This window comes from Artemia sp. Qi Xiang Cuo, chromosome 3, assembly GCF_049724085.1.
Source record: "Artemia sp. Qi Xiang Cuo chromosome 3, ASM4972408v1, whole genome shotgun sequence".
Lineage (NCBI taxonomy): Eukaryota > Metazoa > Arthropoda > Branchiopoda > Anostraca > Artemiidae > Artemia > Artemia sp. Qi Xiang Cuo.
The window spans coordinates 82,207,117-82,222,381 of NC_142796.1; the positions used below are offsets into that span (position 1 = coordinate 82,207,117).

At 36.1% G+C, this 15,265-nt stretch overlaps 1 protein-coding gene across 1 annotated transcript in view; it reads left to right on the forward strand.

Moving 5' to 3' along the window:
* The window catches only part of LOC148954630 (E3 ubiquitin-protein ligase ZNF598), a 71,204-nt gene that overhangs the window by 43,806 nt on the left and 12,133 nt on the right, over nt 1-15,265 (forward strand). Inside the window, exons 7-9 of the mRNA XM_089086658.1 lie at nt 2,534-2,702; nt 10,428-11,238; nt 13,680-13,831. Of these exons, the coding sequence (XP_088942784.1) occupies nt 2,534-2,702; nt 10,428-11,238; nt 13,680-13,831 (1,132 nt within the window). The remainder of the gene's footprint in view (nt 1-2,533; nt 2,703-10,427; nt 11,239-13,679; nt 13,832-15,265) is intronic.

The window sequence follows — 15,265 nt, forward strand, 5'->3', positions numbered from 1 at the left end:
ATAATAAACCTCAATTTTGAAACCGGAAAATCTTAATCTCACTAGAGTCATTTCCTATAATTAATTAAAAAATAAAATTTTCCACCAAATAGGTTTTTTAAAGAAAAGTAAAGAACTCTATTAAACCAAAAATAAGCAAAAATAAAATCAAATAATCTACCAAGCGTGAAACTACCACAAATCAGCATCGATAAATAAATGAAACTCAAAACAAACAGAAATTACAATAAATAACCGAGTAAAACTGAAAACGAGCAGAAATTAACATGAGTAGGGCTCAAAACCCTTATGCCATCTCAAGACCAGAACAGAATTTGCACTTCAATGAAAAAAAACAAATGAATGTGCATTGTCAGTTTAATATACATATACTGATATTTAATAATCAAAATGTTAATATTATTTGATTTATCAAAGTTATAAAAGTAAAAACATTTATATTTTTTTCAGTAAAGTCACTTTCGACTATTAAAAAGGGCACTAGTCATTTAAATTTCCAATTGAATGAGCTCTTTTTGAAGTTTCTACGACAAAGCTTTCTATAAAAACCTTATATGCCCCTAGGGCATAACTTACAACCCTTGCCCTGAGGGTTTTTGGGGAGTGTCCTCCTAAAAAACATACTTTCTATCTGGAAATCTACAATACGGAACAAAATGGCTATCTAAAAATTTTGATTGGATGTATTTGGGGAAAAGGTGGGCGAGAGGGGGGGCTAGTAAGCCCTCAAATGACTTTCGACTATTAAAAAGGGTGCTAGACCTTTGAATTTCCAGTCAAATGAGCCCCTTTTCAAGTTTCTACGACAAAGATTTCAATAAAAACTTATATGCCCCCAGGGCATAACTTATAACCCTTGCCCTGAAGATTGTGGGGGGAGTGTCATGCTCAAAGGTATAATTTCCTGAACTTTAACTGCGTGGAACAAAATGGCTATCTCAAAATTTTGATTGGATGTGTTTTGGAAAACGGTAGGCGTGTAAAGGGTGTTAGTTGTCTTCCAATTACTTTCGACCATAAACGGAGCGCTCGACATTTCCATCTATAGTCGAATGAGCCATTTTTGAAATTTCTATGACAACGCTCTCAATAAAAACTTAGAATGCCTCCAGTGCCTAAGTTAAAACCCTTGTCCTGAGGGCTGTGAGGGGGTTGTCATCCTCAAAGACCTAATTTACAGAACTTAAAAGTACGTTAAATACAATGGCTATCTCAAAATTCTGATTGAATGTGTTTCGAGAAAAGGGGGGCGTGAGAGGGGGGTTATTTGCCCTCCAATCACTTTCGACTATTAAAAAGGGCACTAGTCACTCCAATTTCCAATCGAATGAGCCTTTTTTGAAGTTTCTACGACAACACCTTCTATAAAAACCTTATATGCCCCCAGGGCATAACCTACAACCCTTGCCCTGAAGGCTGGGGGGGACTGTCTTGCTCCAAAACATAATTTCTATGTGGAAATCAACTACGCTGAACAAAATGGCTATCTCAAAATTTTGATTGGATGTGTTTCAGGAAATGGTGGGCGTGGAAGGGGTGTTAGTTGTCTTCCAATCACTTTCGACTATAAAAAAGGGCACAAGCCACTCCAATTTCCAATTGAATGAGCCCTTTTCGACGTTTCTACGACAACTTCTTCGATACAAAGTGCCCTGCTCTAAAGGAAAAAAATAATAAATGTTACATTTTGCCAACATCGTTCTTATATACCCTCAGGGCATAAGTTAAAACCCTTGCCCCGAGGGTTTTGGGGGAGTGTCCTCCTCAAAAATATATTTTCTATCTGGAAATCAACTACGCTGAACAAAATTGCTATCTCAAAATTTTAATTGGATGTGTTTGGGGGAACGATGGGCTGGAGGGGGGGGGGCTTGTTGCCCTCCAATCACTTTCGACTGTTAAAAAAGGCACTAGCTATTTGAATTTCCAATCGAATGAGCCTTTTTTGAAGTTTCTACGACAACGCCTTCTATAAAAAACCTTATATGCCCCCAGGGCATAACTTAAAACCCTTGTCCCGAGGGTTGTGGGGGAATGTCCTCCTCAAAAACATATTTTCTATCTGGAAATCAACTATTCTGAACAAAATGGCTATCTACAAATTTTGATTGGATGCGTTTGGGGGAATGATGGGCGTAGGGGGGGGGGGCTATTTGCCCTCCAAACACTTTCGACTATTAAAAAGGGCACTAGCCACTCCAATTTCCAATCCAATGAGCCAGTTTCGAAGTTTCTACGACAACTTCTTCGATACGAAGTGCCCGGGTATGGAGAAAAAAAAAAAAAAAATATATTGTGCCGACATCGTTCTTTACTTAGGCAGCGCTATTGCTCTGCCTATGATATGAACGTTATTATGAAAAACCGACAGCTTGCAGCACTAACCCTGTATGTAGTATTATCCTTTCGTTTCAAGTCTGACTTGTTATATGAGTTAAATTTTAACTTCTGACTTCTTATTTGTTCTTTAAATTCTGCTGAAAAACATTAATCTATTCAAAAAGTTCTTTCAAAAATTCATAATTATTTGTAGGGAGCAAGTTGAAGAAAGGCATCGCGAACCATCCCCTGCTCCTCCACCTTCCTCCCAGATAAACGTGGAGAATAATGAGGAGTTTCCTTCCTTGGGTAATGATTCTGGACCTAGTGGTAATGGACAACAGTCGGCTCCTCGCAAAGTGGCCGTGAAGAATAAAATGACGGTAAGATTTTTAAAGTTCATCTGAAAGTGGGTCGCATTCAAGAAACTTTTTTATAGACTGAGGTACCAAGGACAATAAAAATGAAATCTGATTGTTTTGAATTGGTTAAGTTGAAAGGTTAGGTTTTTCAGGTATGTATTTTTAGAAAAAAGGGCACATTCAGTAATTTAATTTGGAATAACCTCCATATTTGGTTATGCAGATTTTGTCAGTAGTGGAGTTCCGAATTTAAACAAAACAATCGCGGGGGAATCAGCAAAAAAATAAGCTTAATACATGTCACCCAACAACTTAAGAAACTGTACCTTTCTTTTGAATGTGTTTTGTCTTTAGGAGTAATGTATTGTAAATGTTTTAATATCTACAGTCGGACAGCGTTGTCAAATTTATCTATTTAATGTAGCACAATTGCTTCCATAACTCATATGTAGCAACACTGACGAAACTGTAGCACTGCCCTAAAAGGTCGATAATTATGAAACAATCAAAGGAAAAATCATGAGAAATGACTGTTTACAGGCATCAATAGACCCAAGATGGGTCTAGAGGGGGGGGAAATGTTTAAACACAATGACTTTACTATACACTGTTATTTTTATAAATAATTTCTTTGACCGCACTGTATTTCCACAATTAAAACGGACTAAAAATACATAATAACGAGTAAAACTTTTAATTAAGAAGCTTTTATCAAAATGTTTAAACTGTTTAAATACTGAAAATTTTATGCGTCTTAATTACAGTGTTGCCGATCTTAATTAGTCTTGATTAAAATTGTTGGTAGTTATTATACATTTCATTTTGTTTCAACCATTTCTTTGTGGAATTTGGGTAAATTTTAGGACTCGGAAAGTTTTCAGTGAAAAGTATGGTTAGAGCTGTTCTCCTAACGCAGTTCATTGTTAACTTGTATTCAAAGTTTTATTGGAAATTGATGGGGGGATGGGGATTCACTTTGAAAATAATTTCCCAGATATATGGAGATTTGGTTCATTAAACGAACAAAAGTGAAATGTTGTTCGGAATCCGAGGCCTGGCGTTGATGGGGTTAATTTCTTCAGGTAAATTGATTAGTTTAAGTCATGAAACACATTTATGTGTGTAAGTAATTATTTTTAAGCACTTTATACGCAATTGTTATGATTGTTTTAATTTATTAAGTGTTAATAATTACTACATTAGAAATTAATTTTGTAAGTTTCAAAGCTTGTAAGTATTTGCGACTTTAAAATGTATGTAATTTTTACGACTGTAATGACTTTTTGCTCAATAAAATAGTTTTCTGGTTTCGGAGTGTCTACCTCTCCCAGAGACGGTTTTATGGGGGGATGGAAGGGCACTTGCACTAGGCGTAAAATTTTAAATTAAAAGTAATCTAATGGTCATAGTCAGGTTGTATTTTTAAAATTCTATTTTTATTCAAATAAAGTAGAGGGCACAGTTGGTAAAATTCCGAAAATTTTGTTAAAATTTGGACTGAATTTTTTTGGAAAACAGGAAGAGCCGTTAAATAATAATGCGTCCTAATTTTACCGTACTTCATTTTCGGCAGTGGATAGATATGACTCAATCGTTGACTAATGACCTCCGCTGCTAATGGAAAGTGGTTGGGGGGGGGGGGGGGGTATTTTGAAGAATTGTTTCCCAGGAATAAACTTAATCTGTCAGTTATACGAAAAAAGTTAAGTATTGCTGAAAGTACAAGGCGTAGCGGGGATTTGATTAATTCCTTTAAGTATATTGTTTAGTGTATGTTAGGAAAGTCATTTATAATAAAAATATTATATTTGGACCCTCTATAAATGAAAATCATAGGCAGCACAATAGCACTGCCTAAGTAAAGAACGATGTTGGCACAATGTATTATTTATTTTTTTTATTGGTTTTAGACCAGGACACTTCGTAACGAAGGAGTTGTCGTAGAAACTTCGAAAAGGGTTCATTCGATTGAAAATCGGAGTGGCTAGTGCCCTTTTTAATAGTCGAAAGTGATTGTAGGGAAACTAGCCCCCACCCCCCACGCCCATAATTTCCCCAAACACAAAATATGTTTTTGAGGAGGTCACTCCCCCAAAACCCTGAGGGCAAGGGTTTTAAGTTATACCCTGGGGGCATATAAGAACAATGTTGGCCCAATGTATTATTTATTATTTTTTTCCTTTAGACCAGGGTACTTGGTATCGAAGAAGCTGTCGTAGAAACTTCAAGAAGGGTTCATTCAATTGGAAATCGGAGTGGCTTGTGTCCTCTTTAATAGTCGAAAGTGAATGGAAGGCAACTAACACCCCTTCCACGCCCACCATTTCCCGAAACACATCCAATCAAAATTTTGATAGCCATTTTGTTCAGCGTAGTTTATTTCCAGATAGAAATTATCTTTTTGAGGGTAACACTCCCCCACAGTCCTTATGGTAAGGGTTGTTCGTTATGCCCTGGGGGCATACAATGTTTTTATAGTGGATTTTGCCGTCGAAACTACAAAAAAGACTCACTCGATTTAGAGGCGACAGGGCTTAATCTCTTTTTAATAGCTGGATGCAATTGAACGATAAATAACCCCCTCTCACGTCCATCAATCCCCCAAACATATCCAATCGAAAATTTAAGATAGTCATGTTGTTGAACGTAGCTGAAAGTTCTGGAAATTAGGTCTTTGAGAATGACAAATCCCCACAGCCCTCAAGGCAAGGGTTGCAAGTAATTCCCTGGGAACATATAAGGTTTTTATAGAACGTGTTGTAGTAAAAACTTTAAAAAGGGCTCATTCGATTGGAAATTGAAATGGCTAGTGCCCTTTTTAATAGTCGAAAGTAATTGGAAGGCAACTAACACCCCTTCCACGCCCACCATTTCCCCAAACTCATCCAATCAAAATTTTGAGATAGCCTTTTTGCTCCGCGCAGTTTCAAGTTCAGGAAATTATGCCATTGATCAGGGCACTCACCCCACCGTCTTCAGGGCAACGGTTATAAGTTATGCCCTGGGGGCATACAAGTTTCTATGGAAATCTTTGTCGTAGAAACTTGAAAAAGGGCTCATTCGATTGAAAATTCAACGGTCTGTTGCCCTTTTTAATAGTCGAAAGTGATTTGAGGGCAACTAACCCCCCTCTCACGCCCACCTTTTCCCCAAACACATCCAATCAAAATTTTTAGATAGCAATTTTGTTCAGCGTAGTTGATTTCCAGATAGAAATTATGTTTTTGAGGAGAAATTATAATGAAATTATAAAGGAGAAATTAGAAATTATGTTTTTGAGGAGGACAGTCCCCCACAGCCCTCAGGGCAAGGGTTGTAAGTTATGCCCTGGGGAAATATAAGGTTTCTATAGAAATTGTTGTCGTAGAAATTTCAAAGAAGGCTCATTCGATTGGAAATTCAAAGGGCTAGTGCCCTTTTTAATAGTCGAAAGTGATTGGAGGCTTAATAATCCTCATCTCACGCCTACATTTCCCCCAAACACATCCAATTAAAATTTTAAGATAGCCATTTTGTTCAATGTAGTTGAAAGTTCTGGAAATTAGGTCTTTGAGGAGTACAACCCCCCCCTCCCCCACAGCCCTCAGGATGAGAGTTTTAAGCCACGCCCTGTGAACATATGAAGTTTTTATAGAACGCCTTGTCGCAGAAACTGCAAAAATGGCTCATTTGACTGGAAATAGAAATGGCTAGTGCCCTTTTTAATAGTCAGAAGTGATTGGAAGGCAACTAACACCCCTTCCATGCCCACCATTTCTCCAAAACATCCAATCAAAATTTTGAGATAGCCATTTTGTTCCACTTAGTTTAAAGTTCAGGAAATTAAACCTTTGATTAGAACACTCCGCCACAGCCTTCAAGGCAAGGGTTATAAGTTATTCCCTGGGGGCATTTAAGTTTTTGTTGAAATCTTTGTCGTAGAAACTTGAAAAAGGGCTCATTCGATTGGAAATTCAAAGGGCTTATGCCCTTTTTAATAGTTTCGACAGTGATTTGAGGGCAACTAACCCCCTTCTCACGCCCACCTTTTCCCCAATCACGTCCAATTCAAATTTTTAGATATTCATTTTATTCAACGTAGTTGAAAGTTTTGGAAATTAAGTCTTTAAGGATAACAACCCCTCCACCCCCCCAGACCTCACGGTGAGGATTATAAGTTATGCCCTTGGGGTATATAAGGTTTTTGTAGACTATGATGCCATAGATGTTTCAAAAAGGGCTCATTCCATTAGATATAAAAAGGGCTTGTACTCTTTTCAATAGTTAAACTTGACTGATCGACAACTAGACCTTCTCTCACGCCTACTTTTCTCCCAAATACATCCAATCAAAATTTTGAGATATCCATTTTGTTCAACGTAGTCGAAAGTTCTGGAAATTAGGTCTTCTATATGATAACCCCATCAGAGCCCTCAGTGCAAGGGTTGTAAGTTATGCCCTGGGGGCATATAAGGTTTATATAGAAAGTTGCTCTAGAAATTTCAAAAGGGACTCGTTTGATTGGAAATTGATATTGCCCTTTTTTATAGTCGAAAGTGAGTGGAGATTAATTAACCCTCCTCTCACGCGCACCATTTCCCCAAACACATTCAATCAAAGTTTAGAGATAGCCATTTTGTTCAACGTAGTTGAAAGTTCAGGAAATTACGTATTTAGGGATGACAAACTCCCCAGAGCCCACAGGGCAATGGTTGCAAGTTATGCCCTGGGGGCATATAAGGTTCTAATAGATAGAGTTGTCGTAAAAACTTCAAAAGGGGCTTATTCAATTGGAAATTGAGAGAGCTAATGCCCTTTTTAATAGTCGAAAGTGATTTGAGGGCGACTAGCCCCCCTCTCTCGCCCACCTTTTCCCCAAATACATCCAATCAAAATTTCTACATGGCCATTTTATTCACTGTTGTGGATTTCCAGATAGAAATTATGCTTTAGAGGAGGACACTCCCCCACAGCCCTCATGGCAAGGGTTGTAAGTTGTACCCTGGGGGCATATAAGGTTCTTATAGAACGCGTTGTCGTAGAAACTTCAAATAGGGCTCATTCGATTGGAAATTGAAATGACTAGTGCCCTTTTTAATAGTCGAAAGTGACTTTACTGAAAAAAATATAAATGTTTTTACTTCTATAACTTTAATAAATCAAATAATATTAACATTTTGATTACTAAATATCAGTATATGTATATTAAACTGACAATTCACATTCATCTGTGTTTTTTTCAGTAAAGCGCGAATTATGTACCGGTCTTGGGAAGGCAAAGGGGTTTTACACCCATCTCATGTTAATTTCTGCTCGTTTTGAGTTTGACTCGGTTATTTATTGTAATTTCTGTTCGTTTTGGGTTTCATTTATTTATCGATGCTGATTTGTAGTAGTTTCACGCTTGGTAGATTATTTGATTCTATTTTTGCTAATTTTCTTGTTTATTGGATTTCTTTACTTTTCTTTGAAAAACTCATTTTGTGGAAAAAGTTTTTTTTAATTAATATGTAGTAAGAGGAGAATGGAATAACATACATGAAAAAAAAAATTATCATCGGAAACGCTAAAAATACACTAACAGTGGCTCACACACGATTTATATAACCAAACAGAAAATCTACTGCTGATTCAGATCGCTTTCTGAAGCTGCCTACTAATGCATCGATCTTATCACACATCTCAAAAACTCCTTAATATTTGGAGATATGACTATTACGAGACCAGACAGGAACACAGAAAATACTCGCAAAATTTGAAAAAAAAACAGACCGGATTTGTTGACGTTCGGACGTGGTAAAAACCATCCATATTGGCACCAAAAAAACACATGGGGGAGGGGGCAAGAAAACGAGTTATAAAGCAGACAATGCGTTTTCTTGTCAAATTGGCCTTTAACTCTAGAGAGAAGTCCATAGGACTCTCTCAACTTCTCTCTCAACACCTTGACTGTTAGTAACCGTGTTGCTCTATCTTGGCCCCGACTGTAAGCCCGAGGTACTGAATAGATGCAGAGGCAGAGATTGTGGCAGGGCCAACCTGAATTTTTGAATCGATAGGTGAATGACAACCAAAAACGAGAAATTCAATTGTAACAGAAGCGACTGACAACCCGATGTCAAACAACCCCGCATAGAAGCTATTCACAACAGCCTGCAGTGATTTCAAGTTATCAGGCAGGATGAAAATGTCTTCCGCGTGCGAAAGGTGACTCGCGTCAATGGATGGCTCGATAAGAAAATGCAGTATTTTGCGACATGCACAGCAGATGGCATTGCATGGCTTAACACTTAACCCTGTTTTACTCCGTGACGCACAGTTGCTATAAAAATTTTCAACGCGGACACGTATAGAATAGTTGTTATACCATTGCCAAAGAGAGGGACATATGAATGGTTTTACTCACTCCTCAGAACTGTTAAACTAGCTTGGGAATGTAGGACCGAATCAAATGCCTTGGCAATCTCTATTGCACAAACATATAAAGGCTCATTTTCTCATACTTCTCTAAAGTAGCCACGAAAACTGCGTGTGAATTCCCAACAAATAGACCCGTGCGAAAATCAAACTGATGACCTCCGTGATCACCCCTATTCGATATTTTTAAGAGAATAATCTTTTCAACTAGTTTTGCAATAACCGAACGAAAAGTAATTGGGCGATAGGAATCACAAGATTGAGGGTCTTTATTCTTTTTCAGGACGCACGTCACGATGCCCTCGCGTAGTGTAGTCTGTACGAACTACTACGCAATGCAGACTCGGAAAAGTAACGCCGTATGTTCAACTAGTTCCACGGTACCGTAAATTAAATGTTCAGGTTGCAGTCCGCCAGAGCCAAGAGCTTTGTCTCTCTTAAGGAGACGTATTGTCATAAGAACTTACTATGGCGTGACATAAACAAGATTCCGGCTATGATCTATTCGAGAAAAATGGCGAAGGAGAATCTGCGAAAAATTGTGCCCAGTGGTGGAGGGTTACCGGAAAATAACGAGGAGAACTGTCTTTCCCAAGAAGTTACATCAATAGGGCTGCAACGTAAACAAAACGAAGAAGTGAACTTTGATGCTTTGCTGCGGATTAATATACAAATAAAGTAACTATTTAAATGATTATATACTTAAAAAGTAAGTAAATAAATAATATATAATAAACATACCAAAATTAGCAGGGATAACTAAAACTACAAGACACTTAACAAAACATTCCACAAATTAAGAAAAAAAAATATATTCAAGATCATAATTAATATCTGACAATGTTTCACTCGCTTCAACCATCTTTGCCAAAAAAAAAAAATTACCCATTCTGAATTTTTCTATTTTTGTACCAGAGTGGAAGAAAGAGCAATTTAGAAAGCGAGATTGTGGAATCTGCACAGATGAAATGTCATTCTTTTTCACAAGATACCCAAATAAGTTGGAATAGTTGCAAAAGATAGAAAAATATAACACTTTGCGAGAATATTTCTCTCTGTTGCCGGCAATATTGGAGTTGTCAACCTGAATCTTAACCTTGGAGTCTAAGACTAAACATGAATGTAAGGAACGCAAGTATATAGAGTTTGTAAACTATATAGTCTTTATGCTCTTTGTACTCTCAGTTTTTATACTCTTTATAGTTTTTATGCTCTCTATAGTCTTTTTACTTTTTTTATTAGTCTTCATTTTGTCTTATAATTTGTGCTTTCTACACTATATACTCTTTATAATCTTTATACTCTCTTTATTAGTCTTTATTTTAAGTTTTAGTCTTTATTTTCGTTTAGGTTGGCTCAACTTCTAGAAATGAAGAAGATTTTCCAAGTCTTGGTAAACCCACTGTATTCCTTCGTTTAAGTAGTCAAGATGATAATAACGTGAAAATAAAAGTTAAACAGAATTATCCTCAAGTATCAACTAGTAGCACCATTTCGCAGACCAGCACCGTCAAGTCTGCACCAGGTCAGCCGAGAGCAATGGTGACCCGAGTTTCGAGTACTAATAATATCAAGCTCCAATCAAGTACCCCTGTTGGGCTTCAACAGGATTTTCCAGCGCTGCCTAGTACAAGCAAGGACGAATTTCGTCCTCAATGGGGACGGAAAACTGAGCCTAATTCTAAGCCATCTGTGATCAAAGTGCCTCGAAATGATTTTCCAAGTCTGCCATCTGTTTCAGCTCCTCCCATCAAATATATTGCTCCAAAAAAAGCCAGCTCAGTCAATATACCTGTTCAAAGCGCTAAAGCTTGCGTAGAGCCGGAAAGGTCGAAAAAAAAGAAATCGAAAATGCCAATAGACGAAGATAAGATTGATTATTCATTACCAAGTGATAGTCTTGGCATAAAAATCCCAAAACACATTCCGAACGGGGATTTAGGTGGGTCTTCCAATATCGGCTCAAAAATTCAGTTAATTAGTCGTGCAGATTTGGTGAATAACAACCAAACAAAGCCAGTTGGAAAAAAGCCAGAATTTGATGACTCAGAGTTCCCGTCTTTGGGTACTGTAAACCGTGTGGAGCCTGATAGACCATTTGTGAAGAAAGTAGCTGAACAGAAAAAGAAAAAGCAAGAACAACAATATTTTAACGTTAAAGGTATTTTGTTTGTTTGTTTTGATTCTTTTTTTTCAGTGTTCAGTTTGTTCATATTCTTCTTGTTGATAATAATCGAAATGTGTTTCTTTTGTATTTAGCGCAGCTGTGTTGTTCCTCTCTCTCTCTCTATCTCTCTTTCTCTCTCTCTCTCTCTCTCTCTCTCTCTCTCTCTCTCTCTCTCTCTCTCTCTCTCTCTCTCTCTCTCTCTCTCTCTCTCTCTCTCTCTCTCTCTCTCTCTCTCTCTCTCTCCTGCCTTTTCTTTTCTCACCCTCCCTCCTTGTCAGCTCTCAGTCCTTGTGCATTTGAGCATCCCTTATTCGACTTACCGGCTTAACACTAATATCCCCGGATGTAATCTGTAAGATAGCTACAAATACTTGTCTGGCAACTTTAGTTGAAACCCTATGGGGCTACTAAGCGAATAACGGAATCAGTCACGTGTGTTCTACCACATTGTCTTTCCATTTATAATTGAAACGGAAATAAATTAAAACATTAAAAATTTTTAGTAAGACAGTGAAAAAAAAATCAATGCAAGAATAATAATAGAATTCAGAATATTTTGACTTCATATCCGGAAACAAAACGTATAAGAAAGAAAAAGAATAAAATGGTATACAATACAAATAGTGAGAAAACCAAAACAAAACAAAAATTGTAATTAAACAAAATACAATAAAGTAGAGAACAAAAGGACCAAACACTTAGATAACAAAGCCAGACATCTCAAATATCTGTACTATTATAGTTCAAGTTCTCAGGATATCAGAAGATATTTTTTTTACACGTTTTATGTATAGAAGAAGATAATTCTTATATAATTTTTCCTTTATATTTTTGTTTAGGTTATTTTATTTTTCTGTTGCAAAGGCTTCCAGATGTGAAGCCGAAATATTCGAACTTCTACATAAATTGTCGCACGTCTTACTAAAAAATTTACCCGTTTTCAATATATGTTCCTTTTCCTTTTAATCGTATTAGTTTTATATAAAACTAATATAACCCGTTTTCAATACCCGTTTTATATAAAAACCCGTTTTCAATATATTTTCCTTTCAATTGTATTAGTCACGTGTACTCCATTGCGAACATAGCTTATTTAAAAATCCCTGGAGGTGTGCCACATTTCATAATCACTATCTCTTTTTATTTTCTGCGCGTAATGATATATATTTTCTTCTGAAAATATTGAAATTTTGGTAACATGTGATGTCACTTTTCCTCACCTATCCTGCATTTTCCAGGTATAGCAGGTGTAACGTATCCGACAACTAATTTAGACTTTTAAGTAGCTATGCTAATCTCTGAGATCATTTACATCTCATGGAGTGCTTAGGATAAGTAATTGGGCCTGTTGGATATGTAATCTTGGTATGCTTAGTCGCACTCTCCAAGTCAGCTACCTCTTCGAGTCTGAGTTCAGCCGACTCAGATTTTCAGCATTTACTATGGTTCCCAAGATACCTCGAGCCTTTTGTTTTTCTTATAATTAAGTATAGATTTAAGATTTTAATATAGAGTATATTATTAAATATTTGTTAATAATATAGATTTTTTGTTGTAATAAAAAACCTTGAAAAATGGTGTTATATCTAGGAAACTGTTGTAAAGTGACAAAAGTTTGAAACATAAAACACCGAGCTGGTAATGTTGCTCCATTTGTCAGGTCGAAGGTCGAGATTTCAGTTTTTGTTGCGTCAGTGTTTTCGTTTTCTTTCATTCAGTTTGTCATCTTGTTACTTTTATTCTTCTCGTATATTTAATTTAAATATTATTTTTTATTATTTAATTGAATGAAGTTCGAACGTTGAATTTAGAAATACAATAATAATTAAAAATAATACATGGTTCATGTCCAAAGTGTATTGAAATCTCAAATGTTAGATTCCGATTCACCAATACGTAAAAAAGTAGGAAATTTCTTTGAAAGTTATTACGAAAACATTTGATTTTTAATTTTGAGCCTTTTTTCTTTTATTAGATTAATGCCTTGAAATATCTTATCTTCCTAATCGCTGAGCATAAATCTAATTGTTTCAAAGGGTGCCAATTCATGACATTGTAAGGGAGAGGGCAAATATTTTTTTTTCGATTCTTTAATGACGACACGATAAAAGGTATTATTCGAAATATAGGGGAGGGGATCTTTTTTTATTTATTTTAATGAAAGTAAGAAAGACGGTATTTTTTTTAATATCTCCCCTCCCTGATTGGCGCTTTTGATCATGTTGGGGAGAGACTAATGAAGAAAGCTGAATCATCCCATCAATTTGGTTGATATTACATCTGAGAAATAACAAATACAGCATAAAAAGAGATGTTAAAACTACTCTCAATTGTACCTGTTGAATTGAAGTATTTCAACGGGCATTTCAACAAAATTAAATTTCAATAAAAGTATTTCAACAAAATTAAATTTTGTTCGATGTTTCTTATTTCAGAAAATCAACCTCCAAATGACAAGCACTTTGGAAAAGTTGACTCTAGCAAAACTAGCAATGGAAACAGAAAATCAGATATAACTTTTACTAGTAGCAGTGGCGAAACTTTTTCTGTTACAAGCGAAACCAGTGTTGCCGATGCTGAACCGTTTGTAAGTAGAATCCTCCTTTCTCTGGAATTGTAAAAACAAAGGCTGATAAACCATCTACCGCTGTGCAATCTCAGTGTGCCATATGCGACGTCTATCGCTGCTCTTCCTTATTGAACTTGGGCAATAAGAAGCTTGATAAAGCAGTATAAATACTACTGCCGCTACTAATAACAACTTACTTCAGCACAAAGCTGCCTGAGGCTAAAACAGTTGCCCATGTTCGTCCACTACAATCTATTCAAAGCTTCACTTTTCTATCCATGGTCCAATTCCACCCATGAGATGTATTTAAGGCATCAAGAGCGTATTCTTTGCGACTGATGGCTTGTCAATGAAAATGACTAATACAAGTGAATGCTAACATTATATCATGGTAGATTTGCGTTTGATTTAAAGCCTCAAGACGTAATATACTATTGGTGGATCTAAAGGGCTGTATAAACACTGCTGCTACTATTACTACTACTAATAACTCACTGCGTCACCAAGTTCATTTTGCATAGTTGATCTTCCAGAGTTAATTTCATGAAAAGGTTGGCTATAGAAGGTAAAACGACAATTTATTAAGTACGCAATTTTAAGATCTACAGAATTAATATTTAATGACCTTGGAGTAGTAAGTTTAATTACTTGAAATTAGTTAATTTCAGAGAATAATAATAATTTGTAGAAATAACTATTAAATAATTTTAAATAATTAGTACAGTAAATTTTGATTACTAGTAAAATTTGGGTACAAAACTTAGTGTATACACGAATCCCTTTTTCGTCTCCAAATGATAATTTTGGAGAAGAAAAAAAAATGAAAAAAAAACTTAATATGACACACGTCACTTACTTGACCAGTTGAGTAAAATTACATTGACTGGAAGGTTCTACACATGATGTTAGACAAAAATTTATGTTAAACTACTGTTAACAGCTTACTGCAGTACTGAGCTGTCTGAGGCCAACGGAGCTGCAATTGTTCCTCCTCCATTCTTATCTATTCAGAGCTTGGTTCTTTACCCCCTTCCCATGGAGCACCAATCTTCTTTAAAGCCTTTCTTGGGCCTCGCTTTTTGTTAGGCCCTGGATGGATGCCAAAAAGCTTAATCCTTGGCAGTCGGTCATCCGTCAAATGTAGCCTAGGTAACCTTTCTTTTATTATAGCCCTAGTATAAGTTTCACTAGAATGTCATGTAAAACTAGTAATTAATAAAATTAGTATTTAAAGTCATAAAATACTAAAATTTAGTAATAAAACTAATAATGAAAGTTGTAATTAAAACTAGTATGTAAAATTGATGGAATATTGAAGAACGAAAGCGATTTTTCCGTGTGGACTGTGGGTGAAGGGGTAAAAACCACCAAATATACGAAAAATTAAGCAAGAAAAACGGGTTTTAGTTTTGATAAAGCAGTGAAAAATACCACAAAATAAAAACTTAATTA